Source organism: Bubalus kerabau, chromosome 1, assembly GCF_029407905.1.
Source record: "Bubalus kerabau isolate K-KA32 ecotype Philippines breed swamp buffalo chromosome 1, PCC_UOA_SB_1v2, whole genome shotgun sequence".
Taxonomy (NCBI): domain Eukaryota; kingdom Metazoa; phylum Chordata; class Mammalia; order Artiodactyla; family Bovidae; genus Bubalus; species Bubalus kerabau.
In genome coordinates this window covers 185,681,741-185,702,475 of record NC_073624.1, presented here as the reverse complement: position 1 = coordinate 185,702,475, position 20,735 = coordinate 185,681,741, and the positions used below count along the sequence as shown (strand labels likewise).

The 20,735-nt window shown below is 50.2% G+C and overlaps 4 protein-coding genes across 10 annotated transcripts in view; 3 read left to right on the top strand and 1 right to left on the bottom strand.

Annotated features, from left to right (window-relative positions):
• Positions 1-1,894: 1,894 nt before the first annotated feature.
• MARCHF2 (membrane associated ring-CH-type finger 2) lies at positions 1,895-16,611 on the bottom strand. Of its 5 annotated transcripts, none has more exons than XM_055545812.1 (7): positions 16,455-16,610; positions 12,349-12,417; positions 11,386-11,613; positions 8,998-9,087; positions 6,796-6,991; positions 4,611-4,820; positions 1,895-2,515 (listed from the first exon to the last, which is right to left on the bottom strand). In XM_055545812.1, the coding sequence occupies exons 3-7, from the start codon at positions 11,559-11,561 to the stop codon at positions 2,360-2,362; spliced, it is 828 nt and encodes a 275-aa protein (XP_055401787.1). In that variant the 5' UTR covers positions 11,562-11,613; positions 12,349-12,417; positions 16,455-16,610; the 3' UTR covers positions 1,895-2,359. The 5 variants fall into 5 exon arrangements, with proteins under 5 accessions (XP_055401787.1, XP_055401793.1, XP_055401806.1 ...); XM_055545818.1 differs by having other exon boundaries at positions 12,349-12,449; positions 16,455-16,481; XM_055545842.1 differs by lacking the exon at positions 1,895-2,515 and adding an exon at positions 3,218-3,611 and having other exon boundaries at positions 16,455-16,611.
• The window catches only part of TIMM44 (translocase of inner mitochondrial membrane 44), a 369,417-nt gene continuing 358,167 nt past the window's right edge, over positions 9,486-20,735 (top strand). Inside the window, exon 1 of the mRNA XM_055545786.1 lies at positions 9,486-9,511. The gene's annotated coding sequence lies outside the window, so the exon portion shown is untranslated. The remainder of the gene's footprint in view (positions 9,512-20,735) is intronic.
• The window catches only part of NDUFA7 (NADH:ubiquinone oxidoreductase subunit A7), an 84,341-nt gene continuing 73,098 nt past the window's right edge, over positions 9,493-20,735 (top strand). For 2 of the 3 annotated variants that reach the window (XM_055545931.1, XM_055545920.1), the window contains exon 1: positions 9,494-9,511. The gene's annotated coding sequence lies outside the window, so the exon portion shown is untranslated. Of the gene's footprint in view, positions 9,512-20,735 lie in introns of all 3 variants that reach the window. The other variant, XM_055545912.1, reaches the window with a different exon arrangement.
• The window catches only part of CD320 (CD320 molecule), a 92,725-nt gene continuing 81,489 nt past the window's right edge, over positions 9,500-20,735 (top strand). Inside the window, exon 1 of the mRNA XM_055545857.1 lies at positions 9,500-9,511. The gene's annotated coding sequence lies outside the window, so the exon portion shown is untranslated. The remainder of the gene's footprint in view (positions 9,512-20,735) is intronic.

The window sequence follows — 20,735 nt, the reverse complement described above, 5'->3', positions numbered from 1 at the left end:
AAGGATGTTTTAAAATGTTGCTTAAAGAAAAAAAGATGTTGCTTTACCTCACAGCCCATATGAGGAAGACCTGAATTCGATCTCTGGGTTGGGAAGATCCCCTGGAGAAGGGCATAGCAACCCACTCCAGTATTCTCACCTGGAGAATCCCCATGGACAGAGGCGCCTGGTGGATTACAGTCCATGGGGTCACAAAGAATCGGGCACAATTGAGCAACTAAGCACAGCACAGCACATAGCCCATATTGAAAGCTTGCTATAAATAGCTTATTGTAAAGAACAAGAGATGATGCTATTAAAGTACACATGCAGTCGTAGGCTCTGCCAAAGGCTCTAAGACTTGCTCTCTCTTTGCTAGGGTTAAGAGTCATGAAAGGTAGCCTAGCACCAAACTACAATTTTCTCTTTGATGTCATGGAAAGTATTGGAAGAGGTTTGCAAGGGAAACAGCTTTCTCTCTTCACGATAGCATACCCCGGGGCCTCTTTACATCATCCAAAGGGCACCACACTCTAAAGCTGGCCTGAGGGGGTGGGTGCCAGTCCTACGTAGAGGGAGACGCTACAGAAGCAAGAAAGGCCCCAAATGATGACAGTTAATGCCTGAGGGTGAGCCTGTTTCCGCAGATGCCTCCACGTGATGCTCATCTTTCTAACTGCCTCTCTCCTACCCCTCTGCCCCTCAATCACAGGGCTCCATGCGTAACCCATCTGCCATGCTGCTCCTCCTACATGCCTCTCAGGTGCCAGCTTCCAAGCCTCCACCCCTGCATCCCAGCTGGCCTCCCCGGGGCAGAGGGAACTTTACTTTTTGTATAGGTGACCCACATACCAGACAGGGCATGCATGCTCAGTCACAGTCATGTCCAGCTGTTTGTGACCCCGTGAACAGCACCATGCCAGGCTTCCCTGTCCTTCATTATCTCCCAGAGTTTGCTCAAACTCATGCCCATCGAGTCGGTGATGCCAACAATCTCATCCTCTGTTACCCCCTTCTCCTGCCCTCAATCTTTCCCAGCATCAGGGTCTTTTCCAATATTCGTGCCCAAAACAACAAAACAGCCAGATGCTGTGCTAGGCCCACTGGGGATGTGCAACCTCAGGTGAAGGACCCTATGGTGGTTTTGAGCCTCAGTTTGCCCATCTGCAAAATGGGACTCATAAGGAACCCCCCCCCCCCCCCCCCGCCCAGAACCCACTTTCAGGGGGGTGCTCTGAGTATTCAATGTGGCCTGAAGCAAAGAACTATCAAGTGTAAAAAGCTCAGAAGTTTCCTCAGGAAGCAGGTGCTGGAGTTAGCATAACCATGTTCGGCTTCTTTACCTGGGTCCTCCTCAAGGAGAAACACAGAGGCCAGCACTGGGGCCATGCAGACCCCAGGGTCAAGCCCCAATTCCACTTCCTGGAGTTGTTCTAGTGAAATTCTAAGGAATTCCACTTCTTTAAACAAAGGCTGCCTTGCTCTAGGCCTCAGTCTTCTTGTCTGTAAAATGGGGTTAATAGCCATTCCTTCTGCTGATAATGGTAGAGGGGGTTAAAGGGCAGATGTCTGTTGAGGTTTAGAACTGGGCCACATTCGGGGTGACCCTCCATAAGTGTGGATGTTACATTAGTGAGTGCGAAGGGCCTAGCATGGTATCTAACCCACGAGAAATACACAGGAAGTGAAACATATTCTTCTCATGTATATTTATTTTAAATCATTTACTACATAGCCCTGCTACCTCCTTGTCCCTGGAAAACTCAGACACTGCTTCTAGCCCTGCATTTCACAATGGATCCCTCAAACCAGTTGGGAGCATCTGCTGTTGCCACTGTTACCTCTGGGTAGTCCCTGACCCCCCTCGGTCCCAGGCCCTCCCTTTGAGGTCTCAGAAATGTGACTGACAAGTCCGTTTTGTCCAGCAAGGGGCTCCTTTTATTCATTCGGAGGGGAGGGGGTGTTCTGAAATGTGGTGCAACGTTATAAAGTCAAGGGTGCCTGGAAAGCGAGCCTGCCAGGTGCAGGAAAGTGCAAGAAGCCTGCAGAGCCTCCCAGCCTGAGGGGCACTCAAGACTTGCCTCTGGCCGCGACTGGTGGCCCAGGAGGGGCCAGGGAGACTTCAGAATGAGATCAGGGTGCCCGCTCCATCCGGAGCTTGGGACCACATCTGTCCGTTCATCATCCTCGTGTACAAGAGTGTGCAAAATCAATCTGAAAACAGCTTCACTCAGGAATCACAGAATCGGCTCCTCCGCTCGGCATCTCTTGGCCTGAGAAGCGCTCCGGCCCTGCAGGAAGGGTCAGGCAGTTTCTGTCCTTCTGAATACCAGGGCATTGCCAGCTGCCTCCAGCCCAGACAGCAAGGCCGGCCCGGCCCTCACACGGGTGTTTCCTCAGCCACCTTCTTCAGGAGTCCGGCCGCCAGCGGGGAGTGCTGGCTGCCCTCGGAGCCATCAGCCTGCATCTTCAGGCGCACTTTCTGGTTGGTCCTTCTCCACTCGGAGTACAGCTGGCAATGGTAGCGGAATGAGACCTGCAGGGCAGGGTGGACATGAGCGGGAGGGCCAGTGGCTGGAAAACTAGTGCCCCTGGGGCCTCTGCCCTGTCCCAGATCAGCACCAGGCCCCTGCTTCCAAAGGCAGCGGCAGCATCAAAGCAGTTCTCATATGGACAGAGCACATACACCCACTCACTCGCCCAGGGACCCTCCCCAGCAGCACTGAGGGCCCTGCCAAGGGGGTGTGTGTGTGTGTGTGTGTGTAGAGGGGGTGGTCCCTTTCTGTTTCTCAGAAGGTGGCAGTGAAGTGATACAGCCCCTTGCGTGCGTGCATGCTAAGTCGCTTCAGCCATGTCTGACTCTGCAACCCTATGGATGGTAGCCTGCCAAGCTCCTCTGTCCATGGGATTCTCCAGGCAATAATACTGGAGTGGGTTGTGGTGCCCTCCTCCAGGGGATCTTTCCGACTCAGGGATCGAACCTGTGTCTCTTGAGACTCCTGCATTTGCAGGTGGTGGATTCTTTACCACTAAGCACCACCTGGGAAGCCCATTAGACTATTAGTCAGCTCTAAAAAGAAATGAGCTATCAAGCTGTGAAAAGACATGGAGGAATCTTAAATGCATACGGCTGAATGAAAGAAGCCAATCTGAAGAGGCTACAGGGAATTCCCTGGTGGTCCAGTGGTTAGTTAGGACTCGGCACTTTCACTAAAAAGACCACTTACTGCGAGATTCCACCTCTATGACATTTTTAAGGAAAGGCAAAATTATGGAGACAGTAACAAGATCAGCGGTTTTCCAGGGATCACAGTGGGAGGAGGGATGAATAAACAGAGCACAGCATTTTTAGGGTGGTGAAAACACTCTGTATGATCCCATAGTGAGAGATACATGTCTTTATACGGTGGTCTAAACCCACAAATTGTTCCACACCAAGACTGAACCCTTGATGTAAACTGTGGCCTTGGGTGATGATGCGTCAGTGTTGGTTCATCGACTAATGAACTTGCCGCTCTGGTGCCACGTTGACCGTGGGGGAGGCTGGGCAGGTGTCGGGGAGGATTTTGGAGAACTCTGTACTTCCCGCTCCATTTTGCTGTTAAACCTTGAACTGCTCTAATGAATCAAATCTGTTAAAAAAAAAATTTTTTTTCCCCAGTAAATGTCAGTGGTTCCTACTCTTTGACCAAGGAAGTTCCAAGAAACATTTGCATGGGTGGCACCCAAAGCACTGTTTGTAACAGCAAATAAAGGAGAAGGAAAAAAAAATTGGAATAATCCCTGTGTCCATCAAAAGAGATTAGTTAAATAAATATAGCACACTTACACAATGAAGGACTGTTGGGTGACTGCCTTTTTTTTTTTTAAAGGATATTAGCAAAGTGAAAACAAGCAGACTGCAAAGCAGGACCTATGATGCATCCTACTTGTATTAAGAAATCTGCGTGGTGGGTGCACTGGCAAATAATTCTTGAGGAGGGGGCACCCCCATAGCTGTGGTTCTATCTGCGGGACCTTCCCCCCCGAGTGAGGGTTCTCATGACTGCCAGATCCCAGGGACAACACCCCCACCACACTCATTCTCTCCCAACCCCAGTCACCTTTTCTCTCAATCTCTTTGTTTTTTATTTTTTGGCTGCACCACATGGCCTGTGGGACCTTAGTTCCCTGACCGGGGATCAAACCAAGTCCCCTGCACTGGCAGCCTTAACCACTGGACTGCCAGGAAGTCTCTCTCAGTCTCTTGATCGTCCTCTCTGTCTCTCTCATTCTTCTGCCTTTTCTCCCACAGTCTTTCCAGTGGCTCTCTGCCTCTCTCCCTTCCCCTTGCCCCCAAAACCCAGACAGTCCAGTCTTAACAGGACTCGTGGCTAGTGGGGCCTGCACTCAGCTGAAGTGATCCTGTGATCTTGCATTCCTCGGGCAGAAGCCTCACGCTTGGCTCCTGGGACCTCAAACCGGCCTGGAATCTGGAGCTCCATGAGATGCTGGGAGTTGCTTCCACCCCACGGTCCAGCCACAAGCCCAGGCAGGCAGAGTGCCGCCCCGTCCCCCACCCCAGCTCCATCCAAGTCACTGCCCAAGCCCCTGACCTGTCTGCTCCCAGATGCCTGCTGGCTGCCACTCACCAGCGTCCAGAGGACATAGATGGTGAAGAGGGCAATGGTGAGGGCGATCAGCCCCAAGGCCTCCAGATGGCTGTGGAGCCGGAGGTGGTCCTGGGCCCCCCGCAGGCACAGCCAGCCTGAAATAGCGGCCAGTGGCGTGATGAACAGGAAGCACACCACATCACAGCACAGCGTCCGCTTCTCTGTCCGAGGCCCGGGGTCCTTCAGCCACTGCAGGGAAGGAGGGAGGGGGAGCCGGTGAGAGGGACCACCACACACTGCCCTGCTACAAGCCTATGCCAGGGGATGGGGCATCAGGGCCCTCTCTGCAGACACCCATCTTCATCACTGTTCCTGCAGGACCCTACTCCTGCCTTGCCGCCTACAATCCTTTCTTTCTTTCAGATACTTTCTGAGATGATGACAGGACAGGCCTGGGTAGGTGCAGGGCATTTCTGCCCCTGGTTTTGTTTTTTTTGCCACATCACGAGGCTTGCAGGATCTTAGTTCCCCGACCAGGGATAGAACCTGCACCTCCTGCAGTGGAAGCTCAGTCGTGTCTGACTCTCTGTGATCCCATGGACTGTAGCCCACCAGGCTCCTCTGTCCATGGGATTCACCAGGCAAGAATACTGGAGCCGGTTGCTGTTTCCTCCTCCAGGGGATTTTCCCGACCCAGGGATCGAACCTGCATCTCTTGCATCTCCTGCACTGGCAGGCAGACTTATTTATTTTATTTTATTTTTTTACCACTAAGCCACCTGGGAGGCCCTAGTTGAAGTGTGGAGTTTAACCACTGGACTGCCAAGGAAGTCCCATGCCTATTTTACAGATGGGGGAAACAGAGGGCATAGAGGGGCTGACTCCTTTGTGCAAACTCACATGGCTAATGGTCTACAAAGCCAGAACTGGAGCCCAGGAAGTCTTGCCTCAGGGTCTGTGTGTCCTTGGCTGCTATGCTACACTGCCTGCCACACATGATGGGCAGTAGGAATCCCTGCCTGCGGCTTCCCTGCTGGTTGGGGGAGAGATGAAATGACTGAATGATCAGGGTGGGGACTGCTATGCTGAAGAGGTAAGGCTGCTGCTGCTGCTGCTGCTAAGTTGCTTCAGTCGTGTCAGACTCTGTGCAACCCCAGAGACAGCAGCCCACCAGGCTCCTCCGTCCCTGGGATTCTCCAGGCAAGAACACTGGAGTGGGTTGCCATTTCCTTCTCCAATGCCGGAAAGTGAAATGTGAAAGTGAAGTTGCTCAGTCATGTCCAACTCTTAGTGACCCCATGGACTGCAGCCTACCAGGCTCCTCCATCCATGGGATTTTCCAGGCAAGAGTACTGGAGTGGGATGCCATGGCTGCAGAGACCCAATTGAGCAGAAGGAACCTCATGAGGAATGGGGGAGATATGCTCCAGGCTGCAGAAACAGCATGTGCAAAGGCCCTGGGGTGGGAGCATGTGTTCCACACAATGGGTAGTGGGGAGAGGGTGAGCTGTGTGGACAGGCCGGCTTGCCCTCCCACTGTTCTCTTAAGAGTAGGTCCTAGGCGGGCCAGGGGCTCTTCCAGGAGCCCCCACCTCAGCCCAGTGACATCACCCCTTGTAGTTCTCAGATGCCCCATGCCAAGCCAGGCTGGGCAGGGAGGAGTCTGGAGGGCACCCTGGTGAGCAGCAACTGCTCTGGGAAGCCGTGTGGCTCCCACCACACTTGGAAATACCTTGTCTCGACCCCGACCCACTGCACTCAAGCTGAGCTCTCCGGATTGGCCCACAAAGTCCCCCGGCCAGGTCATCACCCCTCCTTCAGGGCCACTGTCCTCCTCCTTTAACTCCCTTCTCTCCAGCCACATGGCCTTGACCAAGGACACCAAGCTCCTCCTCAAAGGAGGCCTCATGGCCTTTACACCTGCTGTGCCCCCTGCCAGGACTGTCCTTCCCCAGGGTGGGGCTCCTCGTTCCTCAGGTCTCAGCTCTAGGGTCACCTGAAGTGACCAAAGCAGGGAAGGGGCACAGGACCTGTCAGATCTGGAACCTCAGGCCCAGTTCCCACCCCCATCAGCAGAAGTGGCCCTGGGGAGAGGAGAGAGGGTCCTCCCTCTAGAGAAGCTGCTTCCCCAGCCCACTAGGATCCTCCAAGGCCATTTCCTCCTTTGGCCCCATGTCTGCCTTCCTCCCTTCTCCCAACTCCGGCCTCTGGCTCCCAAGCGTACCTCTGTGAGAGATCTGGACCGCTTCTCCACTGCAAACTCTGTATGGCACAGCTCGCAGTAGCTGGTGTTGGATGAGGAAAGCCACCTCTCCAGACAGCTCTTGTGCACAGCGCCCAGCGTGCCAGTGCACCCACATGGAGACAGTAGGCTCTCCCCATTTGCCCCCTCATGGCAGATCCGGCAGAAGGGACCATCGCTAGACACAGAGATGGGACACATGAGTAATGGTTGAGCCTCCTGCCTGCTCCTGCTTCACTCTGCCCTGGATCGTAAGCTCAGTGCTGCCCCTATATACTGCTATTTGGCAAACCCCTATTCATCCCTCAATGCCCAGCTCCAAATGTCCTTTTCTCTTGGAAAGCCTTCCCAGACTCCCACAGGTAGAGTGATGTGCCCCCCCGGGTTCCTGCAGCATCGTTTTAGGCCCAGGGTAGGCATCACTTGTACCTGCCTGCCCAGTGTCTGCTCCTCCTTCTATACCACTACTCTGACTGTGCTGGGCAACTGCCCCAATCTCAAGAGGACACCCCTGATGACCCCAGGCCTGACCAATCAAAACACCACACATCTCTGGTCACATGTGATGCAGAGCCACTGGAATTGATTTCTGAAATTCTTCTAAACTCCAGAACTACAGGCAGCATGGCTGATGTAAGTCTGGAGCTGCTGGCAGCAGCTCAGGCTCCACCTGGAGTCTGCAAATGATGCTAAAACAGAGGATCACAGAGCCAAAAGGTAGGGAGAGGCAGATTCTCAAGAACATCATCAGAAGCACCAGATCCAGCCACACCTGAAGGCCATGCCACCGGAGAAACCTGTGCGTCCCAGAAGAGCTCCTGGGCTCCTCCACTCTAGTGAGGCTGGGAAAACAGACATAAAAAGGCATCTACAGGAAGCCATTTCCCATTTCAGGGAAGTCTCTGCCCCAGCATGGTCTCAGGGGATTCTGGGTCCTTCCTGGGGCAGTTCAAGAGACCAGGAGCATGGCCTTAGTGGGCCCAGAGGCTGTCCAGCACATGAGTCATTGTTTTCCAGACATTTCTGCCCAGAAAGTGGATTGCAGGAACACATGAAGAAAGTGGAGAAGGAGAGCTGTTTTCCAGACAACACTGCCAGTTTCCCCTAGGAAACTTTCTCTCCTTTTCTTAGTGTCCCTGCTGTGGGGGTGGGGCCCAGCTGCTTTGAAACCCAGGAGCTGAGAGCTGACCTCAGGTCTGCTTGCTGGCCCTTGGTCCTATGCATGGGGTGATGCTTTCTCCTCCGACATCAAAAGGGCCTGCCCAGCTCCCCTGTGCTCCCACACCCTGATCCCATGTTCCCGACACACAGTGAGTGAACAGGAAAGATATCCCTGCTCTATGAGCCAAGCCAGAAAGTAGAGAAGCAATGAGGACCAGGAGGGCGAGTCACATTGGTTTGGGGGGTTTGTCCCGGGGAACCCTACATAGGAGGTTCAAGTTCAGAGAAAATGAAATATGGGTAAGCAAAGCACACACTGACTGTGATGGAGCGCTGATCAGGTCCCACGCACCATTCAAAGGGCAACATCGGGGTTAATCTGTCTCGTTCTCACAGGGAGCCTGGGAGGAAGGTGCTGTTATTGCCCCCATTTCACAGATGTGGAAACTGAGGTATCGAGAGGTTGACTTGGTTGTGCCAAGTCACACTGGATTTGAACCCAGGAAGTCGCTCCAAGGCCTGTGAACCCGGAACCACTAGGTTGCCTGCCCCCAGAAGTAGGGCAAGAGAAGTGGGCTCTACTGTTTGAAATTCTGGCAGGAAAATCATGCAGAGGAAACAGGAGAGGAGAAAACGGGATGGGAGAGTGGGTGAGACATCCACAGGCCGCTGTCGGGCTGCCCGGTGCAGGCTCCACAGAAGAGAGATGTGAACAAGAAAGGAAATGGAAGCCATGCCCAGTGACGCTGGCAGGTATCCAGTTCTCTCCAGGCCTCAGCTTCCGCAGGTGTCAAAAAGGAGGGTGGGGCAAGGTGCCCCATGGGAACCCCATGGAGGGAGAAGTCCTCCCCACCCCCATGCTGGCAGCTCTGGCTGGGAACCCCCTAGGCCTGCCAAGGGTCCCCTCACTCCCAGGCTGGGTCACGTGGCACAGACACCTTCCTGACTCAAGGGGTCTGATGGAGATGCATACAGAAAAACCAAGACCCTGGAGGAAGCCCAGAAGGAGCCCTCCAGTCTCACCTGGGCTCAGGCAAGGCAAAGACCTGTAAGGGGCCCAGCACTGGGCTCCCTCCACAACACGGCAAGGCTTCCGTCTGCTTCTTTGTATGTCTGAATGAAAAGTTTATGAATTAATTCTGACACCTGCTACCCATGTGGATGAACCTTGAGGGCGTGACACTCAGTGAAAGAAGCCGGTCACAAAAGGACAAAGACTGGCGAATTCCACTTCTGAACGTTTTCTAGGGGGAAGTCAGATCCAGAGACAGAAAGTAGGAATGGTGTGGAGCCCCGGGGCTGAGGAAGGGGGAGGGGGAGTGAGTGTTTTAGTGAAGACAGAGTGCAAGATCAAAAGAGTTATGGGAGGGACTTCCCTGGTGGTCCAGTGGTTAAGAATCTGCCTTGCAGGCTCCGGCCATATCAGCCTGAAGGCTCCCGATCTCCTCTGATCTCAGAAGCTAAGCAGGGTCGGGCCTGCTTAGTATGAAAAAAAAAAAAAAAAAAAGAATCTGCCTTGCAATGCAGAGTACATGGGTTCGATTCCTGGTCACGAAACTAAAATTTCACTTGCTTCAGGGCAATTAAGCCAGTGTGCCGCAACTACTGAACCCGTGTACTCCGGAGCCCACACGCTACAGCTGGAGAGTCTGTGACCCACAGTGAAGATCCCAAGTGCTGCAACGAAGACCTGACAGGGCCAAATAAATAAATAAATATTAAAAAAAGAAAGTTGTGGGGCTGAATGACGGTGATGGTTATACAACACCATGAATGCACTTAAAGCCACTGAACAGTACACTTTCAAGTGGCCAAAAGGGTAAATTGTACATTATCTCTTAACCATAAAAAAACTAGAAGGAAAAGTTTATGAATTTGATGATCTGAAGGAAACATCATGGTAATACATTAGACTTGAAAAACTGGTGGCTAGCTTAAATCTTCGGAGAAGGCAATGGCACCCCACTCCAGTACTCTTGCCTGGAAAATCCCATGGACGGAGGAGCCTGGCAGGCTGCAGTCCATGGGGTCGCTAGAGTCAGACACGACTGAGCGACTTCACTTTCACTTTTCACTTTCCTGCATTGGAGAAGGAAATGGCAACCCACTCCAGTGTTCTTACCTGGAGAATCCCAGGGACGGGGAAGCCTCGTTGGCTGCCGTCTATGAGGTCGCACAGAGTTGGACACGACTGAAGCGACTTAGTAGCAGCAGCAGCAGCAGCTTAAATCTTAATGAGTTAAGGCAGATTTAAATTGGCGTGGGGTTTCCTTGGGCTTCCCAGGTGGCGCTAGTGGTAAAGAACCCGCCTGCCAACGCAGGAGACATAAGAGACCAGGGTTCCATCCCTGGGTTGGGAAGAATCCTTGGAGGAGGGCACGCCAACCCACTTCAGTATTCTTGCCTAGAGAATCCCACGGACAGAGGAGCCTGGTGGGCTACAGTCCATGGAGTTGCAAAGAGTCAGACACGACTAAAGGTACTTAGCACGCACACATGGGGTTTCCTTAAATCTCTTTCCCTTGATGATAAGTTGGTGGACCAAGCAGATTCAGCTCACACATGTGTCTGGAAGATTGGCACCGAGGTTTAAGTACATTAATCGAAAACTTTGCATGCTCAGTTGCTTCAGTTGTGTTCGACCCCATGGACTGTAGCCCGCCAGGCTCCTCTGTTCGTGGGATTTTTCAGGCAAGAATACTGGAGTGGGGTGCCATTTTCTCCTCCAGGGGATCTTCCCAACCCAGAGATCGAACCTGTGGCTCCTGATTCTTTATCACTGAGCCACCAGGGAAGCATTATGAGGTGGCAAAGCCCCTTGTGAGCAATATATGGGGACCGTGGCCATGCACTTTCAGAACCACTCAGCAAGAAGGTGCCCCAGATTAGAGATACAGGGGAGCAGCAACTTTTCCCAGTCCTACACAGAGAGAGGCTCCCATCCCACGTGGGCCCCAGGCCCAGGTACCTTGAGGCCACAGCCAGCACTACCAGCTACTTCCTTGTGCGGCCTCCCCAAGGTGTGAACTACTCACCAACATCAGATCTCCGAATTTCACCCAGTAATCTGGAGTTTCAGCTTTTCCTGAAGAATCTGACCTGTCTACCCAGTTTCCATGTGGTGATTACTCACTGGGCCCCTTTCGCTGATTTATTTGCCTCCCTGGCCCCTCTAGGTGGTGAATTTTTCTTTTCCTTTTTTTTGGCTGCACCACTCGGCGTGTGGGATTTTAGTTCCCCAACCAGTGATGGAACCCACGACCCCTGTGGTGAAAACGTGGAGTCTTAACCATTGGACTGCCTGGGATGTCCCAGGTGGTTGGGATTTCTGACTGCGGGCGGGGCTGGGAATTAACTGGGCTGGAGAGTGAAGCAAGTGAAAGCATCAATTCCTGCTCGGTCACCACTCACCTTGGTGTGTCCAAGGCCCGGATGACAGTCGAGAGGAGCCGGCCATCCCTTGAAGTCACCTGGGCCACATACTGGGGTGGTCCGAGGCCTGTGGCCTCCACGACCTTGGAGAAGGCAGGGCTGTCGGAGCAGTCACACAGGGAGCCGGGGAGGTGACAACAGTCACCCGTCGTCATGGCCACAGGGCGCCCTGTGTCCTCAGGGCCCAAGGCCCATGGTCCCAGGAGCCTGGGGAGAGGCCGGCAGGAGGATCAAGAGCAAGGTTAGCAAGCCACACACAGCCCAGAGCCAGCTCTCTGAGCTGCGGTTGAACAATCTCTAAGATGGGCCTTTGGAGGCGGGCTATGAGGATTCCGTCAGGTCACACGTGCAACTCAGGAAAGGCCTGGCGCATCTCAGGGGCCTGGCTATATTCTCCCTGGCTCTCCTAAGAAAGGCCAGCCTAGTCTGGCTGACAAAGCATGCAGGACATCACCTTTCCAGCCTGGATAGCAGTAGCTAACAGTGACTGAATACCATCTGTGTGGTAGGCCCAGTGCGTGGTGCTCTCTAGGGCCAGAACCCTCCCTGCCAAAACCATGGAGAAACTGTTCTCCGTGGACTGGATTCCCAGGGTTGGACTCAGAAAGGATAAGCCCGCCATGGAGTGGGCTGGAACTGAGCTACAAACTTGGCCCAAATGACCAGGATGGTGAGTCATTTTGACCCTGCTGGTTCATGGCTTCTTGTGGGCTCTGAGTTTCTTGATAATTCAGGCTATTAAGGAAGTGGTAGTCCAGAATGGGGTAGTGTCTGTCCCCACCCAGAAGAGCAACCACTTAGAGCACTGCCTCTGTCCCCAAGGAGAGGCCATGGGAGATAGCCAGAGCCTCAGGCAGCAAGCTGAAGTCTGCTCTGGTGGCGAGGGTGGGGACTGACTTCAGCAGGATTCCATCCCCCTACCTCCCCACCCCAGGGTCTGACCTGTCAGCAGGAACCCTTGGCAAGCTCCTCTTCCATCCCAGAACCAACCAGCAAGGCTTGTGTGTTTCCCTGTGAGAATTTCAGGAAAGGGACTGAGGCCTCTGGAAGCCAATACAGGTGCCCCAGAGATTAGGATCCCCATCCCAAACTTATCTCACCCTCCACCATCTGCCCCCAGGAACTGTGGTTCAGAGACCCCAGAAACACTCAGCGAGGTACTCCCCCCATACACACACAACTGGTTTTTACCCACCCTTGCTAGTCAAACTCTGAGATCCAAAGAGGGGCGGAGGGAAGCAGTGCAAGTCACTGGCTAACTTTGTGTACCAGGACAGTCTCCTGCTGGATCAACAATCTCTGAACAGCTCAGCCAGAAGCGCTCTGGGCCCAACAGGCCCTTCTGAGCCTCCTAAGTGGGGCCACACAGTCAGCCAGATAAGCAAGTGTCAGCCCAGAGGCAGGAGGAGCCTGCGAGGAAGGCTGCATGACCGAGATAACACCCACAGGCCAGTGGCCAGGCTGCCACGTCGTGCACACTGCTGTCCCTCCCAAGTGAGGCCAGCAGGGAAGTTGCTGGGCTACCCAAGGGAAAGGCTGTAGAGGGGACTCCACGCCTCTTGCCCCTCCAAGGATTGGCCTTCACATTTCTGCAAGTAATTGGGCGTCCATCACAGCTCCTATGCATTAAGTTCTACCATTTCTTTTATTGTCAGGGGAAAAGCAATAACAGAACCAAAACAACACTGGTAAAATCTGCTCATGCAAGGCTTGCAAATCAACCAAATGATGCTAGCAGCTACTGCAAAATAAACTCATGGTTGCCGGGGGAAGGGATAGTTAGGGATAGTGGGAAGGTCATGTACACACTGCTATATTTAAAATGGATAACTGACAAGGACATTTTGTAGAGTACAGGGATCTCTGCTTAATGTTATGTGCCTGCTCCGATGAGAGAAACTCGGTTACTTTCATGTAATTCTCAGAGGGAAACCCACAAGCCTTATTGGCTGGTTCTGGGATGGAGGCAGGGGGCGGTGTTGGAATGGATACATGTTATATGTATGGCTGAGTCCCTTCCCTGTTCACCTGAAACTACCACAACATTGTTAATCGGCTATACCCTAGTACAAAACAAAAAGTTTGGGAAAAAAAATAATAGTGGCTACTGTAACTGGTGGGACTTCCCTGGTGGTCTAGTGGCTAAGACTCTGGGCTCCCAATGCTGGCAGACCAGGTTGGATGATCCCTGGTCAGGGAACTAGATCCCACAAGCCTTGACTAGAGATCCTACATGCTGCAACTAAGACCCAGCTCAGCGACAGCATGGACTGTAGCCTGCCAGGCTCCAGTGTCCATAGAATTCTCCAGGCAAGAAAACTAGAGTGGGTTGCCATTCCCTTTCCAGAGGATCCTCCCTACCCAGAGATTAAACCCAGGTCTCCTGCATTGCAGGCGGATTCTCTACCATCTGAGCCACCACCGGGCAAGCCTAATATATAAAAAAAAAAAAAAAATATATATATATATATATATTTAAAATGTACCTAACCTCAGTGCTATATTTAAAATGGATAACCAAAAAAGGCCTATTATATAACACATAGAACTCTGCTCAGTGTTATGTGCCAGCTTGGATGGGAGGGCAGTTTGAGGGGAGAATGGATACATGTGTATGTATGGCTGAGTCCCTTTGCTGTTTACCTGAAACTATCACAATGTTGTTAATTGGCTACACCCCAATACAAAATGGTGTTAAGAAACAATAAAAATCAAAAAAAAGAAAAGGTACCTACTACAAGCCAGGCACTGTGCTGAGTTTATTGAACTCCAATAGTTGTTATAAATGTTCCTTCAAAGGTCACCTCCCCAGCGAGGCCTTCCCTGATCACTCTGGTTGAAGTGCTACTCATGTCCACATTATTGCCCTCACAGATGTGTCCCTCTCTGAAATGCTCTTATTTCTTTTTCTTTTTTTTGCCCACATGGTGAGGCTTGTAGGATCTTAGTTCCTTGATCAGGGATTGAACCTAGGCCCTCAGCAATGAGAACACAGAGTCCCAACCACTGCACCACCAGGGAGGTCCCATTAATGTTCTTATTTCTTCATCTGCTGTTTAAATGACATCTGTCTTCCACCATCAGTCATCTCCAGCACCTGATCCAACATCTGGTACACAGTTCCTGCATTAATTCCTCAGCCCCTCTTCTGTGTAAGAGCAGGGTGGGAGAGCCAGTCCCTTGATCCCCAGACCCTGGTCTGCCAGCACCCAAGATGGGAACCAGAAATCTTCAGAGGCTGGAGATCTGTGCAAAGCACAGAGGCTTGGGCTCAGGAGAGGCCAGTCTCGAGCCTGGATGCAAGGGTAGGGTGGCTGCAGGCTGAACTCAGCTCTGGGGCTGCTGGGAGGGGTGACTAAGCCAACGCCTCCAGCAAACTTGGCCCAGTGCCCAGGAGATGGATTTCACTAAATCTTCACAACAAACCTATGATGGAAGTCCAATAACTACCCCCATTTGACAGCTGAGGAGGCTCAGAGAGGGGCAGTTATTTGCCCAAGATCACACAGCTAAGTTGGGACAGTGCAGGATTTGAACTTAGTCCAGTGAGTGGGTCTGGCACCCAAGAGATCTGGGTTCTTTTAAGTCCTGACTCTGGTGCTGATGCTGTGTATCCTGGGACAAGTCACTTGGCTTCTCTGGGCCTCATTCTCCTTTTTTGTCAAATAAGTTGATGAAGCTAGTGCACTGAGTCTGATGAAGGGCTTCATAAGAAGAAGGGTCAATTCAGGCTCAATTCCTCCAGCAAAGCTTGTCCTTGGCTAGGCTTGTCTGGGGTGGCACGGGGGCACCACAACATTTTGAACAGCTTCTTTTTTCTGAGGGCAGGAAACTGAGGGAAGAAGAGTCAGATGGCCCTAATTCCCCCACAGTGTCGTCTCAGTTCAGTTGCTTCACTCTCTGGGCCTCAGTTTTCTCTTTTGTATAACAGGGGGTTGCAATGAGACCCAGCTCATATATGCATAAGAATGAATAAGTTGATAAATTTTAGCTCTTATGATAATTATTGTCCTCAGCTTACAGACAGCTGTTGGGAGGGTCTGATAATACAAGGCACAGTCAGTGCCTGGCACACAGTAAGCACTCAACAAATGCTCACAGTTATTTTTTTTAGGATAAATGTGTAGTCTTTGAAATGCATTCATTCCTCTTCACTTAGCAAACTGAAGCTCCTGTGTGCCCTTCAGCACTTGCATAGCCCTGCACTGGAGGCCAGACTCTAATCCCAGCTCTGATCTTTACTCACTATGTAGCCCTGGTTAAAAAGCTGGCCCTCTCTGAGCCTTGACTTCCTCACCTGTATAGCAGAGAGGGGCTTCCCTGGTGGCTCAGTGGTAAAGAATCCACCTGCCAATGCAGGAGATGTGGGTTCGATTCCTAGGTCAGGAAGATCCCCTGGAGAAGGAAATGGCAACCCACTCCAGTATTCTTGCCTGGGAAATCCCATGGACAGAGGAACCTGGTGGGCTACACTCCATGGGGGTCGCAAAAGAGTCAGACACGACTTGGCCACTAAACAACAGCAACACAGCAGGGAACATTTCTAGTACTTCCACTTGATATTGTCACTAAAGGATTAAATGGACTAAACCTATAAATTCTGGCTGTCCTGTTTTGAGTACCCACTAACAGCCAGGCTCTCTGCTAAGCAAATGCCTGGGTCATCATCTTGACTATTTTCCTGGCAGAGCCCCTCTGAGGAGGAGGTTGGGGAAGGTGACTGGTCACTTATTGACCGCCTACTATACGCAGGGCGCTTTCTTCGTTTGCACCTCCTAAATCTTCACAACAGCCCCGTTAGGTTGGTCCTGGGATGACCTAGTTTCACAGATGGGGAAACTGAGGCTCAGAGAGGCACCTACTGTGCGCCAGCCCCCCGAGACCTCCTGCCTTCTACAAAGACGGAAATTGAGACCACCTAGTTGCTGGGAAGGCTGAGGCCGACGGTCCGAGCCTGGCCGTCCTTCAGGGGGCCGGGCTCGGGCCTCGAACTCTGGGCCATGCAGCAGAACGGCACCCCTCCACCCCAACCTTCCGCCCGTGCCCACCTGATCCGCGGCCGGGCCGGGCGGCCGCGCAGGCCCCTCCGCTCACCCCGGCCCTGGTCCCGGCCCGGCCGGTCCCGTCAGCACCGCTAGCTCCGCTCTGGCCGGTACCTGCGTCTGGACACCGCCCGCCGAGCTGACGGTGTCACGGGCCAATGGCGACCACCTCTCGCCTACACTGGCCAATTGTCATGGATGTCCCGCCCTGGAAGGCGGGGCCACAGGCGACGGGGACGTTCTGGGCCGCACAGGCCCGGCGGCGCCGCAGCTACTGACTCCGCCCCTGCCGCGTCCTGGCTCCGCCCCAACCTCGGTCCCGCCCCCCGATCCCCGACCCCGCCCTATCTCGACTCGGGGCACGAGCGGGGCCGGTGGCGCCACCTGCAGACGACCAGTTAATAAATTAAACCGTTACCGAATTCAACGTGACACCAGCAGAGGGATTTGTGTTCCTCACCTCCCTTAAGCGTCTCATCAATTCTGGCGGCGGGATGAACCATCTGATCACATTTCACAGAGAGGAAACAAACCTAGAGAGGTTAGGGGGCCGTGGAAGAGCCTAAAGCCATCATTTATTCATCATTCATTTTCATTCATATATACAACAAATTAATTGATTAGATGTACTAAACATCAATAAGAGGGTCTATTATGAGCCAGGCACTCTGCTAGGCGCTGTGGACACAATGTTTAATATGGCAAATAGTGCTGCCCTCACGGATCTCAGTGTAGGGGGTGAAGTAGACGTTAAACAGTCAGTAATGTAATTATTAATTGCAAAGGTGATAAATTGTAGCGAGCGAGAGAGGCATATCACGGAATATTTGGAAAGTTCAAAAGTAATTCCCTAAAGAAGCAATTGAACTGACACTGTCACATGCAAAGTGTCTGAGGTGGGATGGAGAATTTCATTAATACTCCTTTCTTCCCCTGCCTTTATTGAGTATGTAGATCCAGCTTAGTCAAATTCTTTCTTAGTCAAATTCTTTCGTGTTGTACTGGCTTATATTTTTAAAAAATGGAATTATAAATCATATAGGTTACCTATAGAGGGAAGTAGAATAGAAAGGACAAAATAGAAGCTACACTTTTTAATTTTTTTTTTTTTTTTACTTTTTGGCTGGACTGATTCCTCACCAGGAATCTGAACCTGTGACCTGCATTAGAAGTGTGGAGCCTTAACCCCTGGAGCACCAGGGAGGTCCCAGAAGCTAGGCTTTTAAAACTGTACCTTGTTTTATACATTCAATTTTACAACCATGTAGATATTTTATATAACTTTAAAACAAAATTTTAAATGTAAGATATCTAAAAAACAAAACTGAAATAAAATGAATTAACCTGTATATCCAACTGGTGACAAAATAACCCAGAGATGAACTAGTGACTTTAAAACACCAGAATTTGACTGTCCATACTCAATATAGTGATGGTGGTGGTGGTGGTGATAAATGGTTATTCTGAGCTTGTTGCACACTTAGTCTGGGATAAAGCAAAGGAGTGATTATGTCAGTATCAAGAACTGGGTTTTTCATAGGGAGTGAAGGAGGCACAGATGTAAGATTGAGCACATTAAAGGAAAAAAAAACAAACCTGTGGTCTTGAATTTGAATTGGGAGTATCACGATACATTTCATCTTTATAAAAAGCAAACATTTGCTGCCTGTGTCCACTGAAAAGCCTGCAACAAGCATCCCACAGTCCCAGTTGTGCTCAGTCGTGTCCGACTCTTTGTGACTCCATGGACTGTAGCCCACCAGGCTCCTCTGTCCATGGAATTTTCCAGGTAAGAATGCTGGAGTGGGTTGCCATTTCCTTCTCCAGGGGATCTTCCTGACCCAGGGATCAAACCCATGTCTCCTGCATAGGCAGGTGGATTTTTTTTTTCTTTGTACCACCAAACCACTTCGGAAGCCCCCATAAGCCCAAACAGTGGTCTCTAAATACCATTTCCATTTGAAAGAGGCTAGGAATATTGAAGAAAACAACAGACTGAGTCGGGGATGTACAGATGAACATGGCACATCTTTAAACACCAGAAAGGGAGTTATCAAAGACATTACCCACTAACATAATGTCAATGGGAACCAATTAGCAGCTTCCATTGGCCACAAATTAGACAATTTCACCCTCAATAAAGATCATGATTGCAGATCAAAACGAAGCAAATGTTCAACTTCATGCACTTGGGTTTTTAATTTTTTTGTTCTAAAATAATGTCAAATTGATGAAAAAGTTGCAGAAATAATGCACAGAACTCCCATAAACCTTTTGCCCAGATTCCTCAATTGTTAACGTTTCTGAATCCTTTGAGTATAAAATAGATATATGGTGTCTCATTAACCCTTAATGCTTCAGTGTTTATTTCTTTTTTAAAATTAATTATTTTGGGCCATGCTCTGTCTTCGTTGCTGTACTCAAGCTTTCTCTGGCTGCAGCAAGCAGGAGCTATTCTCTAGTTGTCGTGCACCAGCTTCTCATGGCGGTAGCTTCTTTTGTTGCAGAGCACAGGCTCTAGACTCATGGGCTTCAATAGTTGCAGCACACAGGCACAGCAGTTGTGGCACACAGACTTAGTCGTTCCTTCGAGAGTGGGATCTTCTCAGACCAGGGATGGGACTCATGTCCCCTGCATTGGCAGGTGGACTCTTAACCACTGGACCACCAGGGAAGTCCCAGGGCTTATTTCTTAAGTAAAGTACATTCTTCTACATAATTATAGTATTATCTTCAAAATCAGAAAATTAATATTGATCCAGTATCACCAGGTAGTTCCCACATCCCATTCAAAGTTTCAATAAAGTTCTTTAAAGCTCCAGACTCCATTCTAGGATCACCTGTTATATTTTGCTGTGTAATTCAGTCTCCTGCAGTCTGGAACAATTCCTCATCCTTTCCTTGTCTTTCATGACCTTGATATATATATTTTTTTACATATGTCCATTTATTGATTGCTGGGAATACAGCTTATTGAGAATACATTGACATGCATTTGAGGGGAGAAATTAACCAAACCTGAAAGGAAGCCATTCAATAAGCCTGAGAGTTAATAAGGTAGGAGAGATTAGATCTAAAGACACAGTGTGTGGGGTGACTCCAACAACCACAGAGTCATCCTTCAGATGCCAGCTGCAAATACTCTGGGAACGTCTCTGTTCTGAATTACTTTGGAACTACCAGGAAAGAGAGAAGATCACCTTGCCTCTTTAGTTTAAACTAATACAAGAAGGAAAGTTGTTCACTGATGTGCCAAAAAACAAAAAACTTGCTGTCACTTCGAACTGTTTAAGGCAATTCCATTTTTACAAATTCTTCCACACCAATTTGTATACTTTAGATTTATAAGCAGCTATGAGACTTAGGAAAGATTCACAACTGATGCAAAAGACTGTAGTCATATCATTCCAGTATCTGCTGATTCATGCTCTGTTTTAATACTAGCAGATTTTTACAGCATACTGTCAATTTTTCCCCAAGGTGTTGAACTCATTGATATGATAAAGTGATATAAATTAAAAGAATTCCAGTTACACTTAAAAGGACAGAGAAATTAAATTACTGGAATGCCTCAGATCATAATTAAAAATTATTTAATGATATATGTGGTACATACGACATAAAGATTTTCATCTAAAGGTGGATAAAGCACTGAGACATACTCCTAACTGCAGAGTTACATGCCACAGAGTTTCTCCCAAACTTTTTAATGGGTATTTTTTTCTTAAGATGATAACATCAATGTTACTTGATATTCAAAATGGTTTGAACTGCTTTCTGTGGTAGCAGGAATGAAAAAGAGAAAACAGAAACGGACATACCCCAGGCCAGTGGAATTAAAAAAAAAAGGTGGGGGGAAGATTTTGGCTTTTTTTTTAAGAGACAATCCTTCCCTGAACCATGTTCTTTTTCCTTAAAGCTCTGGGGGTGGCGGGGGTGGGGGAACCGGTCATGGCTTACAGCGCTGAACAAACCGAGGGGACAAGCACACATCTTGGATGTGATATCTGTCCAGAATCCAATGACCTTGATATTTTTGAAGATTACTGGCTAGTTATTTTGTAGAAAGCCTCTCAATTTGCATTTCTCTAATATTTCATTAGGGACAGAAACCACCGAAATGATACTGTGTTCCCAGTGCATGTATCAGGAGGCTGAGAATGTCATATACACACACAGACATATATAAATTCTTTTTCATATTCTTTTCCCTTATAGGTTATTACAAAATATTGACTAGAGCTCCCTGTGCTATACAGTAAATTCTCCTTTGTTTATCTATTTTAT